Below are 16882 nucleotides of genomic sequence, written 5' to 3'. Positions count from 1 at the left end.
CCTGATCTGGTGTATTCTAGGAATATAAAGTTGGTTTAACATGAAAATATATCAACATAATTCTGTACGTTAACAGAATATAAGAAAAAAAATATGATCACTTTGATAGATGCAGTAAAAGTATCTGAAAAAATTCAACACCTGTTCCAGATAAAAATTCTCAGCAATCTAGAATAGAGGGAAGAAACTTTTTCAATCTGAAAAAAGCATCAACAAAAAGCTTAATGGTGAAAGATTTTCCCTAAGATAAAGAAAGAAATAAAAATGTCTCCTCATCACTTTAATCAGTCCTAGCTGGTATGACAAGGCAAGAAAAGAAATACTAAAGACATAAAACTTAGAAGGGAAGAAGTAAAACTATTTGTCACAAACAACACCTTTGAGTATGTAGAAAATCCCATGGAACTATTAAAAACTACTAGAACTAGCAAGATATCAGAATACAAATTCAATTTTTAAAGCAATTGTATTTCTACATACCAGTAGCAAACAATCTGAAAGCAAAATTTTAAAACAATATAATTTACAATGGTGTCAATATCAAGGGGAGAAGGGGGAGTGGGATGAATTAGGAGATTGGGATGGACATATACACACTACTACGTATAAAATAGATAACTAATGAGAACCTACTGTATAGCACAGGGAACTTTACTCAGTGCTCTGTGGTGACCTAAATGGGAAAGAAATCTAAAAAAGAGGGGCCATATGTATACGTATAACTGATTCACTTTGCTGTACAGCAGAAACTAATACAACATTGTAAAGTAACTATACTCCAATAAAAATTTAAAAAAACAAACAAACATCAGTACCTAGGAATAAATCTAACAAAAGATGTGCAAGTCATCCAAAATAAAACATAAAATATTGTTGAGAAAAGTTCAATATGATCTAAAGAAATGGAGAGACATACCCCTTTTACAGACTTACTGTTGTTAATATGTCCATTCTATTAAAATTCATCTACAGATATAATGCAATCACAATCCAAATCCCAGGTAGTTTTGTTGACAAAACTTACGAGCTGATTTTAAAATCTATGTGGAAGTGCAAAGGATCTAGAATAACCATAATAATTTTGGAAAAGATGAACAGTTTCAGGACCTACACATCCTGATTTCAAGAGTTGACATAAAACTATAGGAATCAAGACAGTATGTGTTAGTGTACAAAATAGATAGAGCAAATAGGTCAATAGAATAGAAGACAGAATCCAGAAACAGGCTGTCACACTTATGGTCAATCGATACCCAAACAAGGTTCCAAGTCAATTCAATGACTTGGATAGAAAAGTCTTTTTAACAAATTGTGCTTAAAATAACCAAAAATTTGTAGTGGGCAAACTGAACCTCAACTTCTACCACACTCCATACACAAAAATGAATTTCATATGGATCACAGACCTAAATTTAAAAGCTAGAATCATAAATTTTCTAGAAGAAAATGTAGTAAAATATTTTTATAACATTATTGATGCAAGCAAAATTTTTTAGACAAGAATCACTGAACATGAAAAAAAAGTGATAAATTGGATTTAATCAAAACTTAAAGTATTTGCTAATCAAAAGACTCTATTAAGAAATGAATATATAAGCCACAGAGTAGGAAAATTTATTTGTCAAGGAACTAAAGAAAGTTTCTATATATATATATTTTTTAAAGAAATATGTGCCGTGCTAGTTTTTTTTTTTTTTTTTAAACTTTTGGGTTTATTTATTTATTTATTTATTTATGGCTGTGTTGGGTCTTCGTTTCTGTGCAAGGGCTTTCTCTAGTTGCGGCAAGCGGGGGCCACTCTTCATTGTGGTGCGTGGGCCTCTCACTGTTGTGGCCTCTCTTGTTGCAGAGCGCAGGCTCAGTAAATTGTGGCTCACGGGCCTAGTTGCTCCGCAGCATGTGGGATCTTCCCAGACCAGGGCTCAAACCTGTGTCCCCTGCATTGGCAGGCAGATTCTCAACCACTGCGCCACCAGGGAAGCCCAAGTTTCTATATTTTATATCAGGGTATGAGTTACACTGCCATATATAATTGTCAAAGCCCCTCAAACTGAGCACTCAAGAATTATGTATTTTAGGTTATTTGAATTATGAATCAATTAAAAATTAGAAATCAGTTGGTAAAGGCTGAGATGAGAAAGAAGCTGGGGAAAATAAGGAAAGAATACAACAAAACTAAAAAACTACTAGCAGAAGTAAAATTCACAATGTAAACCCTCCCTCCAAAAACTGAGCTAATACCACTGATAATCAAGATGGTGATATAATTCTCTGAGAAAATATATATATGAGGAAAATCATCTGGAAATCAAATTAAGAAAAATGAGACAAAATAAGTATATATATTAGAAATCACAAAGATGATATATTTACAGAATTAAAGGATATCAAAATATAAAGAATGACAAACAAGTATACATTTAGGTTAACACATTTGAAAACCAAAAGAAATGGGTAAATTCCGGGAACAAATAGATAATCAAATTCACTAAAGAAAATGACCATTTGAACAGATTAGTAAACACAATATAAACTAAATACTGTTAAAGAATACTCCCAAACTTTTATGTTTACATGATTTCACAGGAATATGTGTTTGAATATTAAGAAATAATTATTTTATAATCTCTTCTGGTGCATAAAAAGATGGAAAAGTTTCCAATACCTTTATAAGTTCAGCAAACCCTGATACAAAAACCTGCCAAATGGAAAGAAAAAGCAATGGATCAATTATTTTTCACCGATATAAATGCAAAAACCTAAATAAAAAACCAAAACAATAGCTAGTCAAACACAATAGGATATTGTAAGAGAAACTCATCCTGAAGAATCATCCCTGAACTGTAGGAGTTTTTTAATTTTAGTAAATTCAATTAAATAATACATATGATCAACAGGTAAAATAATAAAAACTATATAATTATCTCAATAGATGTCAAAAAGTTACCTAATAGCCATGATTGCTTTAAAAGAAAAAAAGGTAAATCAAGAATACGATATATTAGCTTAACATTATAACTAATATTCATATCAAACAGCAATCAATACCATTTGCAAGTTTAAGTTCAAAATCTGGGGACTTTTCCATTAAAATCAAAAACAAGAAAAAAAAGTCTGAAATTACCATTACTATTTGATCTAAAAATTTCTACCCACAGAAATAAGGAAAAAAGGAAAAAAGGAAAAATGAGATGGACCCACATAACACAGACACAGAAACTTCAGGGAGCATTTTTTACAGGGATTCCAGGTATACTGGGATCCCTGTTATAAGAGACACCTACTTGGCTTCCCCTTCGATTTCCTAGGTTGCTGAGTAAGTACCGCCTAGAATTCCTTCACACCACCCTTTCTTTGCATGGCGCTAGAAGCGGATTTGCCTACTGTCCTGCATCCATCTCTGCTGGAGCCTAGTCCGACCTGACCCTGAGTCAGGTCGCTGGATCTTCACGCTGGATTAGGCAGGCTGGATCTGCCTCTACTGGAAAATCAAGAGACCTCTGAAGAGATGCTGTGGTTCAAAAGTGACAACCAGTTGCTCAGAACTTGGCAACTACCTCACTCTCAAACAGATATGCCAAAGAATGTTCAAAAAGTATCCAGTGTATTCCTCAACAACACTGAGAAGATGCCATATCAACCAAATTAGAAAAGTGACAAGAAAAAGATTGCAGAGATGAGAAGGCAGTGTCACAGAAATAAAATCCAGTGATCAGTAGACTTTTCACTGGAAAACCTCAAAGTAGAGAAGAACAAAATATATGTGAGAAATGCAGAAGACCGAAGACAAAGAAGGAGATAGGACAGCTGAGGGGGAGATGCAGAGACCACAGCCCAGGATCTAATCTGCATATAAGGCTAGAAAGAGAGACTGAAATCTGTGGAGCCAAGAGGGTGGAAAACAAAAAGGGTGGAAAAAATATTTCCTAGGGAAAAAACTTTGGAAAATTGAGAGTGTGACTCATACCGCAAAGAACCCTAACATCAGCGACAACCAAGCACCAACCACCGTTAGCAACTACAACACAGAGAAGTAAACAGGCGGGTGAGATGTTCACACTTCACAGATAATAATCACATCCTAAAAAAATAAGGTTATTCACAAGGAATAAGAAGTAGGCTGGTCATGAGCTTCCTCACAACATGAAAAACCAAAAATCATGGAGTAGCAATCACAGAACTTTAAAAACAAAAGGCTGAAACCCAAGAATTCTATACCTAAATCAAGTCGCCATTTGTGTATCAAGAGAAGGACATTCTCAGATTTCAAATACTCAGAAGATTTAGGATTGACGTAAACTTCCTGAAAAAAAAAAAACAATAACAATGAAATTTTAGAAAGTTTATGCAGGAACTAATGTATACTAATTAAAATAAGCAGAAAATGAGTTAAATATGGCTGGGTATAAGCACTCAAACCAGTTAAATGTACAGGCAAAATAAGTGTTTCAAATATGGTTATAAAACTGATAATATTCTTTAAAATTGAAAATAATAAAAATTGTTTTTAAAAAGGGGGAGGCATATTTATAACAGCCATATATTGAAATTAACAAAGAATAGAAAAGAGAAAAGGGGGAGACAGTTAATTTCTCATCTTCCACAAAAGCAAGTATTATTAATTTGTAGCTGATGTTAGGAGTTAAATTCGTAAAAACTTTATGGCCATTACTAGAAAAATTGAAAGTAAGATATCTAACTTCCAAACAACTGAGAGGGTAATACTAAAAAAACAAAACAAAACAAAAGCACCCTTTCTGTACAGCAAAGGAAATCATCAACAAAATGAAAAGGCAACCTACTGAATGGGAAAATTTATTTTCAAATCATATATCTAATAAGGAGTTAATTCCCAAAATATATAAAGAACTCATAAAAGTCAATAGCAAAAAAAATCCGATTTAAAAATGGACAAAGGATCTGCATAGACGTCTTTCCAAAGAAGACATGCAGATGGCCAACAGGTACATGAAAAGGTAATCATCAGGGAAATGCAAACTGAAACCATAATGAGATACTACTTCATGCCTGCTAAATTGCTATTATCAAAAAGACAAGAAATAACAAGTGTGAATGAGGATGTGGGGGAAAGAGAACCCTTGTGCACTGCTGGCGGTAATTCAAACTGGTGCAGCCACTCTGGAAAACAGTATAGAAGTTCCTCAAAAAATTAAAAATAGAAATTCCATATGATCCAGCAATTCCACTTCTGAGTACTTATCTGAAGAAAATGAAAACACTAACTCAAAGAGATACCTGCATCCCCTTGTTCACTGCAGCACTGCTTACAATAGACAAGATATGGAAACAAACTAAGTGTCCATTGATGGATGAATGGATCAAGAGGATGTGGCACACACACACATACACACACACACACACACAGCAATATTATTTAGCCATAAAAAAAGAGGAAAGTCTTGCCATTTGTGACAACATGGATGGAACTTGAGGGTATCAGTGAAATAAGTCAGAGAAAGACAAATACCACATGATCTCATTTATATATGGAATCTTAAAAAAAAAAAACGCCAAGCTCATTAATTTGGAGAACAGATGGGTGGTTGCCAGAGGTAGGGGGTGGAGGGTGGGTGAAATGGGTGAAGGTGGACAAAAGGTACAAACTTCCAATTATAAAATAAATAAGTCATGGGAATGTAATGTACAGCATGGTGACTATAGTTAACAATAATTCTGTATTGCATAATTGAAAGTTGCTAAGAGAATAGATCTTAAAAGTTCTCATCAAGAGAAAAAAATTATGTAACTATGTACGGTGACGGATGTTAACTAGGCTTATTGTGTTGATCATTTTGCAAAATAAATAAATATCAAATCATTATGTTGTACACCTGAAACTCATATAAAGTTATATGTCAATTATATTTCAATTTAAAAAACCCACTGTGGGAGTTCCCTGGTGGCCTAGTGGTTAGTATTCCAGGCTTTCACTGCCATGGCCCAGGTCGGATCCCTGGTTGGGAAACTGAGATCCTGCAAGCCACACGACATGGCCAAAAAAAAAAAACTGTTGTATTAAAAAAAAAAACAAAACAAAACCCACTGTAGTCAAAAAAGAAGACAAATTAAATATATTAGGTACACATGGAAACCAGCATAAAGCAAAATAACAGAATTAAGACCCAACTGAAAAGTTCTGAAATAAACGATAGGTTAAGCTTGCCCATAAAAAGGCTCTCAGAATAATTAAAAATTAAAACATAGTGGCACAGACTGCTTTATACACCTAACAAAATCACACAGAAAGGGCAGGAGTGCAGTGCACTGTGTTCCTGGAAGAAGCTGAATAATTGTGAATGTTCCCCAATGACCACACATAACAATAAATGTTATGCAAACACAGGCAAAAAGGTTATGTGGTAAAAATCAACAGAAAGCAAAAGCATAACTCAAAAGCGTTTCAAGAACATTTACATTGATAAAAGGTAAAATCCACTATGAGGGCAGACAGTGCATTAAAAATTAAAATAAAAACTGTTGGAAGTAAACCGAGGAAGCAAGGTAACAGCAGTGGGAGACTTTGACACATCACAGTAATTTATCTCAGATAAAATAACCAAAAATACAGGTGGAAGGGATATAGGTAATATGAAGATAACTTTTATGCATATATAAAAGCCTATACCATAGAGGAAATACCTTCATAAAAGTTCATCTTATTCTTGCTTGCAAAGAAAATCCTAGCAAATAGCAGGTCATATTTATTTTCCAATGGGCAATAAAAATAGAAAATTTAAATGTAAACTAGAAATTTAGAATCCCAGTGACTTGGAAACTGTAAAACACTTCCCTAAAAAAATTGTAGGGGAGCAGAGGGAATTAAAAACTATAATAAAATATTATAGAGAGAACAATGAAACAATTAAAACTATCTATCAAAATTTTGGAGAGATTACTAAAATCTTCTCAGTGGCAAATTTATTGTCCTAGTTGCCTTAATTATTAAATAATGAGGAATTAAATTAAAATAAGTAATCTACTGAAGTTGCTAGAAATGACAACAAATAGGCAACACATAAACAAAAACAGAAAATCAAAACAAAAACACCCTACAATTAAAACTAAAGGAAATGAAGAATTGATTGCTGCAGCAGTGAAAGAGGCCCTCATCACTCACTGGTCCATTTAGGCAGAGTCACAAACTCCCAGGTCCATAGGGCCTAAGCTAGTCCATTAAAAAAGAGCAGGCAGGTGTAAGACAATAGGGACTGGTGGAGACTGTGGCATTTGCCCTGCCTAGAGAGGATAGCTACTCAACTCTACCAAATTATCGCAATGAAGGAATGCAGATCCAGACTTGTCAAATTCTCCCATATTTTAAGAGGGAGAAATGTAGATTTTTAATGAGATTTTCTGCTTTATAAAATGATGTGTGAGACAAATAAAACATGGCTAAGAGCTGAATTTGGCTGGTAGATTGCAAGTATGCAACTTCCGATTTAGACTACTTATTTCAGCTTGAATCAGTTTCAATTACTTATATTTTTCCAAAAATCTCCATTTCATGTAGATGTTCAAATGCATTCACATAAAATTGTATCAAGTATTCTTTTTAAAACTCTTCCATATTTTTTCATTTCTAGTTTAGTTTAGTGATAACTCTCTTTAATTCTTAAATAAATATGCTTTATTTGTCAATTTATCGCATTATTTCCCCAAAGAATCAGCTCTTGGATCTGTTAATTAAATTGAAAGATTTTTGGTTTTTCATTTTCAAATTTCCAAGCAGGTGGGATTCTTATTCAAAAGTTTGTTATTAATTTCTGGTTTACTGTATTGTAGTCAAAGAATGTGCCTGTAATATTTGTGCTCTGGAATTTAATTAGGTTGTCTTTGTGGCCTAATACACAGTCATGTTTGCTAACATTCCAGAATCACTTCGAAAGAAGAGTATTCTCTTTTCAAAGGAATAAAATTTATATTACACACACACACACACACACACACACTCATATACACGCACATTCAATGTCATTCAAATTCTGTTACTTAGTTTTATGTACTTGATCAAGTTTAAAGGAATGTGTAAAATCTCCCATAATTATTTTTGCCCCTATTCATAGTATTTCCAAAAATTTTTCCTGAAATAAAATTTTTGCAATGAATGTGGCATTCTAATGAAAAAAGAAAAAGCCTAAAATCCGTAAGTCATCATTAGTGTTGTTCAAACATTTCCAGTTCATGCCCTGTGGTCATGGAGTCAGATTAAACTTCCCAACAGCCCTTGATATGAGGCACAGCCACGTGACTTGCTCTATCCAATGAGATGAGAAGAGAAGCGACAAAAACTTTAAGAATCACTAAGTGTCTCACTCACTCTCTTTCCCTTGCCACAGCTATCATGGAAGTACAGACAGAAGTCTCCCTCTGCCAGGATTCCTGAGTGAGGATGACTAAGAGGAAACACCCAACCAACCTCCAATGGACATACAGCCTGGGTGAGACGTTTTACTTTGTAGTATTAAGCCACTGATATTTGGGGGGATTATTTATCACTACAGCATAATTTAGCCTGTCCTTACTGAAACAGACCAAAAAAAAAAAAAAAAAAGACAAATCTGCAAAAAGGAAAAAAAATAGATAACCAATCAACATATGAAAAATATATCATCTCACTTATGAGTAAAAACTAAGTCCCCGTTTTTCACCAATCATATTAGTAATGATTTGTTAAATAATACTCGATACTGGTCTGGGTGTTCTGAGATGGGCATTTTCATATATTCCTTTTGGTAAATCCTGCCTAAGAGAAATATTATTTATGTATGAAGAATTTCAGCAGGTTCTTACATTTCACATAATACTCTCCCTCCTAGGAATCCAGCATGACTTCTGTTTTCACGATGACACAGTATGTGGTACCAGGAGAAAACAAACTACCCAAGTGGGATTCTCAGATTGGCTTGCTTATCTATGATCTTAAATGAAGTGCTGACCTCCTTGCTAATGAAAAATGGCATACTGTTATCTACGGCATGACTGGCATCATAATTAACTAAATGTCATCTGTGGTTTCTTGGGATAAAATAATTATTGAAGCAAGGTTTTTGAAGACTCATGTAGCTACTATGTTTGACTTTTACAATAGCAGTGATGACAACAAGGCTGCTTCTAACAAGATCAGGCCTTGAAACTCTCAGCTCAGGTTACAGTCAGACAACCAGAGTGCTTCTAGGGTAGCCCCAGATAATCACTTATTTCTTACAACTGAAGGGAAGACCCCAAATTTAATTGGGTGGTCAAACGAATTGTTAAGTTGAAGTCACAGACTCATCAAGTCTCTTATGTGAAATTTAGGGCACTGGTTGGAAAGAAGTGGGACCTGAGACTTAGAGTGGGGACCTCTGTGTGGATTCAGAAAATTGAATGGCCAAGTCTCCTTGGTGTCCTCTCTGATACGTCCCTTAGGTCAGACAAGATCAGCTTGAAGAACCTGGTGACCCTGAAGACTGGAAATAAACACAGCTGAGGCAGTTGCCTTGAACGGAGATGCCCATTTTCCAGATCTACTTCTACCAAGTTTCACTGCCTCTAAACCCATGACCAGAATCAGATCAGCACATCCCAGGAGAAGTTCCAAGTCTGCTAACGGGAGAAGAACACAGAGTCACAAGATGTTGCTAATTTATATCATTGTAAACTGGGGGGAGAGGTGTAGCAATGGGTTCCAGGGTGTTAAAACAAGGGAGACAGAATATAATATTGGCTGAGGATGCTCTTAATGAAATGAGCATCAGGACCAGAAATTCTTTTTTTTTTTTTTTTTTAGGACCAGAAATTCTGTTTTTAGTATGCTGGACTGAGCAGCTGGAAGTGGCTTGAACAGTTTGGTCTTTAGCGGAAACTTGGGTTCAATGTGAGCAACCGTCAATACAATTGAGATGGCAGACCCTTCCTGTCAGGAAATGCCTAGGATAATAGGAAAGTTGGAGTGGATTTTTCACAAACATCCACCATCACTATATATCCCAAAAGGCCCTAAAGGACACCCCTCGCTAAAGCAACAAGAAATCCAAAGACACCATCTTCACTTCACAAACTCCGCTTTAGGGTCGGGCTTGACTCATTCAAGGATAACCTGGAGAGTAGCTGGAGGTTATCATCCAACCAAAGATGACAGCAGGAGACTATCTGGAATGGTAATTGACAACCAAAACACTCACATATAGGTTTGAAATATCTACGTGACATCATGACTCTGGTATGTGTATGCATGTGTGCCTGTGTCCTGTTAAGTCACTGCTTCAATGTCCCGTTGTCACCCTAAGTGATCTATGTCCACTAAATCACAAAAAGAATAAAAACATATCTACAAGATATGTGGTTAAGATCTTAGATTCATAGGGCTCTTACTAGTAGCATGACATGGGCAAGTAGCTTGAAACTTCTGTCTTTCATCATTCTCATGTATAAAATGAGGATCATATTAGTACCTATGGCTGTTATGAGGACTAAGTAAGTTAATAAGTAAAGTGCTAGAACAGCAGCTCATGGTGAAGACTCCGATGTGTTAGACAGTATTATCATACTCAAAGTTATTATTGGGAGCATGGCAAGCATTACGTAAGTATTAGTTATCATTATCATTACCCAGCTAAGACTTACCATAATAAGGTCGAAATACATTCAGCAATAATTCCCTGACATAGAATGAAATACGAAATAGTCTGATGCCAATCATGCTTGTTCACAAATGCAAACAGATGGAGAGAGATTTTCCTGTGATTGACCTTCACCAAAACTTTGGCTTTGTGAATTACTTCCAGCTTTTAAAGTTACAAATCTTTGCCTTGAGTTACTGGCAGGAGATTAGGGAAGGGCTGCAACTGCATGGGAGAGATCCTCAAATGAGGAAACACATTTGGGTTTGCTTCCTGTTTCTGATGGTGTGCCCTAGACTAACGCCTCTCAAACTTGACTGTGTACATGAGTCCTGGTAAAACGCAGGCTCTGAATCAGCAGGTCTGGGGTGGGCCTGAGAGTCAGCATTTTAAGCAAGCTTCCAGGTGATGGCGATTCTGCAGGTCCCTGGGCCACAGCTGGAGGAGGGAGGAAGCCAAGGCCCCAGCATGTGCGAGCACTGGGAGGGCCTCCTGCTTTTAGGCAGGACTGACTGACCACAGACTGTTCTTGCTTCATCAAATCCCCAGAGGAAAACAATCCTTATTTGCTTTTTAGGCATTTACTCCTCCTCAGACCTTCTTGCTCAGCCTTGTTAAAGGACACAGGTTCCTGTGCCCCACCCTGGGGTTTTTGACTCTACTCATCTGTTTGTTTAGCACGTTTCCTTTTTTTTTTTTTTTTTTTTTGATGTGCACTCAAGTTCAGGAATCTGTGCTTAATGCTAAAAAGCCCCAGCTGCTTCCATCAGATGGTCCCACTTCATGGAGTCTGTGAGTGAGCATCTTCCCTCACATACAGAAAAAAAAGTGTATCTAGACAATGGAATACCACTCAGCCATAAAAAAGAATGAAGTAATGCCATTTGCAGCAACATGGATGGACCTAGAGATTATCATACTAAGTGAAGTAAGTCAGAGAAAGACAAATATCATATAATGTCACTTACAGGAAGAATCTAAAAAAATGATACAAATGAAATTATTTACAAAACAGAAATAGACTCACAGACTTAGAAAGCTAACTTATGGTTACCAAAGGGGAAAGGAAGGGTAGAGATAAATCAGGAGTTTGGGATTAACATATACATAGTACTGTATACAAAATAGATAAGCAACAAGGACCTTCTGCATAGCACAGGGAACTATACTCAATATCTTGTTATAACCTATAATGGAAAAGAATCCTGAAAAGTGTGTGTGTGTGTGTGTGTGTGTGTGTGTGTGTATGCATAACTGAATCACATTGCTGTACACCTGAAACTAACACGACCTTGTAAATCAACTGTACTTCTAAATAAATAAATAAATAAATAAATAAATAAAAGAAGTGTGTATTTGAGCTCACACAATAGACCTAGGCCAGTTCCAGAGCATCCAAATCAGTGTTTGAATGTGAAGTGGAGGTGAGTTGTACTTGGAATTAAGCTTATACTTTTCTGTCTTCTAGAAGATCACAGATGAAAACAGCAAAGTCATAATTATATGACTAATCAGCAAAGGATCAATACATGTAATGAATGGGTAGGAAAAGAGGGAAGATGCGACACACAGGCTAAAAATGGGGACACTGCTAACTTTTTCATGTGACTCTGGCCATAATTTCGTTCTTTGCAGCTCATAGGTTTGCCTCAAAATGAACTGAAAGTGCATCTTGCCAACCATAAAATTAAGCAAATTCACACATAATGGACACCAGATAAATCCTTTTTAAATGGAACTAAGCTGAATCATACTCACCATCCAGACAGTGATGAACCTTAAAAAAAAAAAAACCAAAACCAAAACAAATAAAAGCCCTACAAACCTGTTGAGAGATAAGAATTCATTTCAAAACCCCAAATTCATTGGAATTTCACAAGATTCTGCATCTCTGAGGGGTAGAAGGAAAATCAAGGATGCAGAGGGCAAGGGCTGCATTTGTTTTGTTCCTTGAGTGAACGAGAGGTGAGGGCAGCTTGGAACAGGAGAGGGTTGCGTTAAGAAATGTGAGTGGGACCCATGCAGAGGCCATCAGCTGCTGAAAGCATCTCCTGGTTTGATGGTTTGATGGTTTCAGGAAATTACTTGCAAAGCTGGCTGGATTCACTCCAGATGGCCACAGTGGTGTGGTTTGTGAAACCATTAAAATGTAGAAAAGAGACAAAAATATCCCTTTGGTGTTGAAGATACCAAGCCCTTATTCCCCAGTGAACAGTACAGGAAGCTCTGAGGGGCCCCAGGAGCTATCATGGGAGCCACAGAGCTGATGGGAGCTGATGGGAGCAGATGGGGGCATGGCAGAGCCCACAGTCTCTTTCTCAACCTGTTTCTAATATAAAAGATTTAAGCTTTGGAGATACTTTCCAGGGGGGTGACTATTTGATCAATTCTTCCAAGGTTGGTACATAACTGGTACTGCGATGCATTGGAGAGAAATTGATTTCCCAACGCCAGGAGTGCCTTAGGGCACTGGGCTTAAATGCCTCCAGGAGCCTGACGGAGAGGACCGCAGGCTTCCAGAATCTGGGCTGAAGGTGAGATCCTGGCATAAAGCATCCAGGAAAGGTGAATCTTGGTCCCCAACTGGTGTCAGGACAAAAGTCATCTCAGCTGCAGAGGCTGAAAGAACATTTGCAGTCATGGGCCATAAAGCAAGCACTGGGCATTGGGCAGAAGTTTGGGTTTTCTGTTTATCTAACTTGGAGTAGTTCGGCCTAGGCGGTGCACACACACAGGTCATTCCCAGCACTGAAGGCAAATGGGCCACGGCCAGGTGAGCAATTCCAGACCCTACTGCCTGTCTTCCATTCCACCCTCCGGAAAAGCAGCTCCACACACACTGGAACCGTCAGGCTCCTTCAGGCTCTGTGTCCAGGAAACCCCGCTGAGCCCCCTAATCCAGGGAGGTTACTGTTACACGCGGAGCCGGCAAGGCACCCCACTCCCAAGGAACCACCTAATGAAAGCCTCATGGAGAGACTAAGGTTGCACAGACTCAGGCTAATTCCATCTGGGCCTCGTGCCGAAGCTATGACCTCACCGTCGGGCAAACCAACAGGGACCCCAGAAAGAAAAGATCAGTATGTGGGCCAGACCTGCTTCTAATCACAGCCAGCTGGGATGCATGGAGGCACCGCCATCTTCCTGCCGCCCCTGGATACCAGGACCAGGATCTGCGCGCCAGGAGGCATGGTCACCTTACAGCAAAGAATCCTAAGTTCTGGCCCAAACACTTGTGTGTGTGTGTGTGGCATTTCCCCATAAAAACCTCTGCCATTCTACAAGTTTCACGCCAAAGAGAAGCTTAATTAGGTAGGGCCAAATCTCTGCGGAGAATCCCCAGTTACAGAAGCTGGGGAGGAAGGATATAATTAGAACCTGACTTTTTTTTTTAACAGAACAGCTCAAAAGGCCCCATTAAGAGAAGGACACTGAAAAACAGCCAATCCATCCATATCCAGAACTCAGGACCCCAGAAATTTCACTTACCAGCATCATTTGCAAAACACGTAAAAACACACACTTCAGCCTCAGCTTGGGCATTTTTTTCCCCTTAGCTCTTTTCACACTTAAGCATTTGGTATGTTGCAAAAGCAATTCTTTTTGCCTACTCTGCTACATTGTTTGCATTTGTTGTACACTGAATCTTTTGGAGGCAACAAAACTTTGAGGAAGCTGTGGGTTCGAACCCTGGTCCGGGAAGACCCCACATGCCGCGGAGCAGCTAAGCTCGTGCGCCACAACTACTGAGCCTGCGCGCCTACAGCCCGCGCACCGCAACAAAGAGTAGCCCCTGCTCGCCGCAATGAGAGAAAGCCCAAGCACAGCAACAAAGACCCAGTGCAGCCAAAATATAAATAAATAAAAATAAATTTTTAAAAAAAGGTAAATAACAGTGTTTTCACCTGATGGGGTCACCATGAAAAAGGCCGATCTTGGGCTTCTGTTAAAGGAACTAATAGCAATTCTCTACACGCTTTGCTTGGAAGTTCCACCCTCGGCACTGGTCGCTAAGTATGATGTTGCAAATAAACTGGTGAAACCTGAAGTCTCTTAAACTGTAACCCCCATATGGATACGGATGCCCGAGTCCTGACGGGCCCGTTGAACAGCACCATCAACACGAGATCCCTGGGGGACTCCCAAGTCCTGGTGGAATCAGGGAGGATTTGCAAAAATGTAAAAATTCCCCATGAGCCAGGGTCTGATGAATGAATATACAAAGAACAGGGATGGACTTGGATGAAGACCCTTAAATCTCAGAGGAGTAACTCTCCCACGATAGCCCCAGATCATTTTGACTAAACGTTGCTAATTCCATTTGCTTTTAGTCCAGTTGACCATATTTTATTTTACAAGTTGTGGGAGGAGACTCAAAAGCACAAAAATCTTAATTCTATACACAGAGGTACAGGTTAAGATTTCTATTCTTTTAAGGAAGAAACTCTTTTTTTTCTCTTTTCTGGAAATGTATCTCTGAAATGATGATGGGAATTCATGGACATATACAACATGTGCTTTGCTCCAGGTCGTCAGAAATACCTCTACATACAAAGCAAGGTCGAGTCAGGCGTGCAAAGACCCAGTGAGTCACAATCCGTCAAGGTTGTAAGGACAGGGTTGGCACTCCACATACAACTGAACATCCCTGATAAAACATCTCTTTCCTGAACCAGCAAATAAATGCCCACAGCTGCACTTGGTGGTTGGCACTGGGGTCCATTCACCATACGGTCACACTTATTATCATCCTTCCAACAAATCCAGCAAGATCACAGGACACAGCCATGTTCTTGCAATTAGTCTGCAGGCCAAACAAACATCTCCCTACCAGGGTCTTCATCTATCTCTCCCAAAGGCATCCTGCCCCCCTCCTCTGTTTCCTTTTACTTTGTCTCTACTTCATGAGTATACCCAAGAGTCCCCAAAGCCTGCCACTTTGAACACTTTACACCTGGAATCAAGCTGCTTTTCAGAGGGGGAGAGTGTGTGTTGAAAACAACAAAATAAGAAGGCTCCTTCCTGGACCTTCAGCCAAGGCAGGAAGGTCACAGCCAGTTTTAGAGCAGGAAAGAATCTTAAGGATCATCAAAGGCAGTCATTTTTCAGAACTGTTTAAATACAGTGAAACCCTTTTCCTCAATGTGATTGTATGTAGAAACCCAGTATGTAAAACAGAGAGAAAAGAAGCTGTTATAGCCAAACGATGGAATATGATCTGGCCATAAAAAGCAACGAAGTAGTGATACATGCTACAATATGGATGAACCCTACAAATATTACGCTAGGTGAAAGAAGCCAGTCACAAAGGACCGTGTATTACATGATTCCATTTATATGAAACATCCAGAAGAGGTCAGTCCATAGAGACAGAAAGCAGATCAGTGGTCGCCTAGGACTTGGTGGGGGATAGAGGGATTGGGAGGTGATGAATAAGAGGTACAGGGTTTCTTTTTGGATGGTGAAAATGTTCTAAAATTGATCATGCCATTGGTTGCACAAATCTGTGAATACACTCAAAGCCATTGAATTGTATAGGTTACATGGGTAAATTTCATGGTGTGTGAATTCTTTCTCAACAAAGCTGTTCTGAAAACAAAACCAAACCATTCTCAGTCCTCCACCAGCCAGGCCCCCTTCCTCACCCTGCTCTCTCTAGTGGCCCCAGAACCACCTCTGCAGACCCCTAGAGGTCTACGGAATGTGGTTTGAAAAACCCTGATCTAGTTCAAGTTTCCACTCCTCAAAGGTAAACCAAGACATGAATCAAAGTCTTTCGACTCCAAGTGCAAAGGGCCTTTAAACCCAAGATCTCCCTGATGAGTCCAGGCTCATCCCAGCGGGGGGCGCTGCAGGCCCGGGTCTCACCGTCCATGTCCAGGCGCTGCATGATGATGGCCAGCTCCACCTCACTCGGCATGTACCCCAACGAGCGCATGGCCATTCCCAGCTCCTGCTTAGAGATGAAGCCATTGCCGTCTCGGTCCAGAACCCGAAAGGCCTCTCGGATCTCTACAAGGGGAGAGCAAAGAAAGTCCAGCGTCACAAGGTGTGGTCTACTGCATTGAAATGATTGGCGATTGTCTGTTGAAAACTCCTAACTGCTTTACAGATAGTGATGTGTCAAAACCCTTTAATCTGATAAAAAGGGTGGCCAAAAGAGGAACAAAAGAAAGGAAGAAAAAAAAGAGAGAGAGGAAAGGAGATGGGAGTAAAGGAAAGGGAGGGAAGGGGGATAAAAACAGAAAAACAGCTTTGGA

At 38.6% G+C, this 16882-nt stretch overlaps 1 protein-coding gene across 3 annotated transcripts in view; it reads right to left on the bottom strand.

The window, feature by feature from the left end:
• CALN1 (calneuron 1) overlaps window positions 1–16882 on the bottom strand; it is a 440912-nt gene that overhangs the window by 215824 nt on the left and 208206 nt on the right. For all 3 annotated transcript variants that reach the window (XM_061209354.1, XM_061209355.1, XM_061209356.1), the window contains one exon: window positions 16491–16634. In XM_061209354.1, coding sequence (XP_061065337.1) covers window positions 16491–16634 — 144 coding nt within the window. The remainder of the gene's footprint in view (window positions 1–16490; window positions 16635–16882) is intronic.

This window comes from Eubalaena glacialis, chromosome 13 (assembly GCF_028564815.1).
Source record: "Eubalaena glacialis isolate mEubGla1 chromosome 13, mEubGla1.1.hap2.+ XY, whole genome shotgun sequence".
In the NCBI taxonomy this organism is placed as follows: domain Eukaryota; kingdom Metazoa; phylum Chordata; class Mammalia; order Artiodactyla; family Balaenidae; genus Eubalaena; species Eubalaena glacialis.
This window is presented reverse-complemented; position numbering and strand designations above follow the sequence as displayed.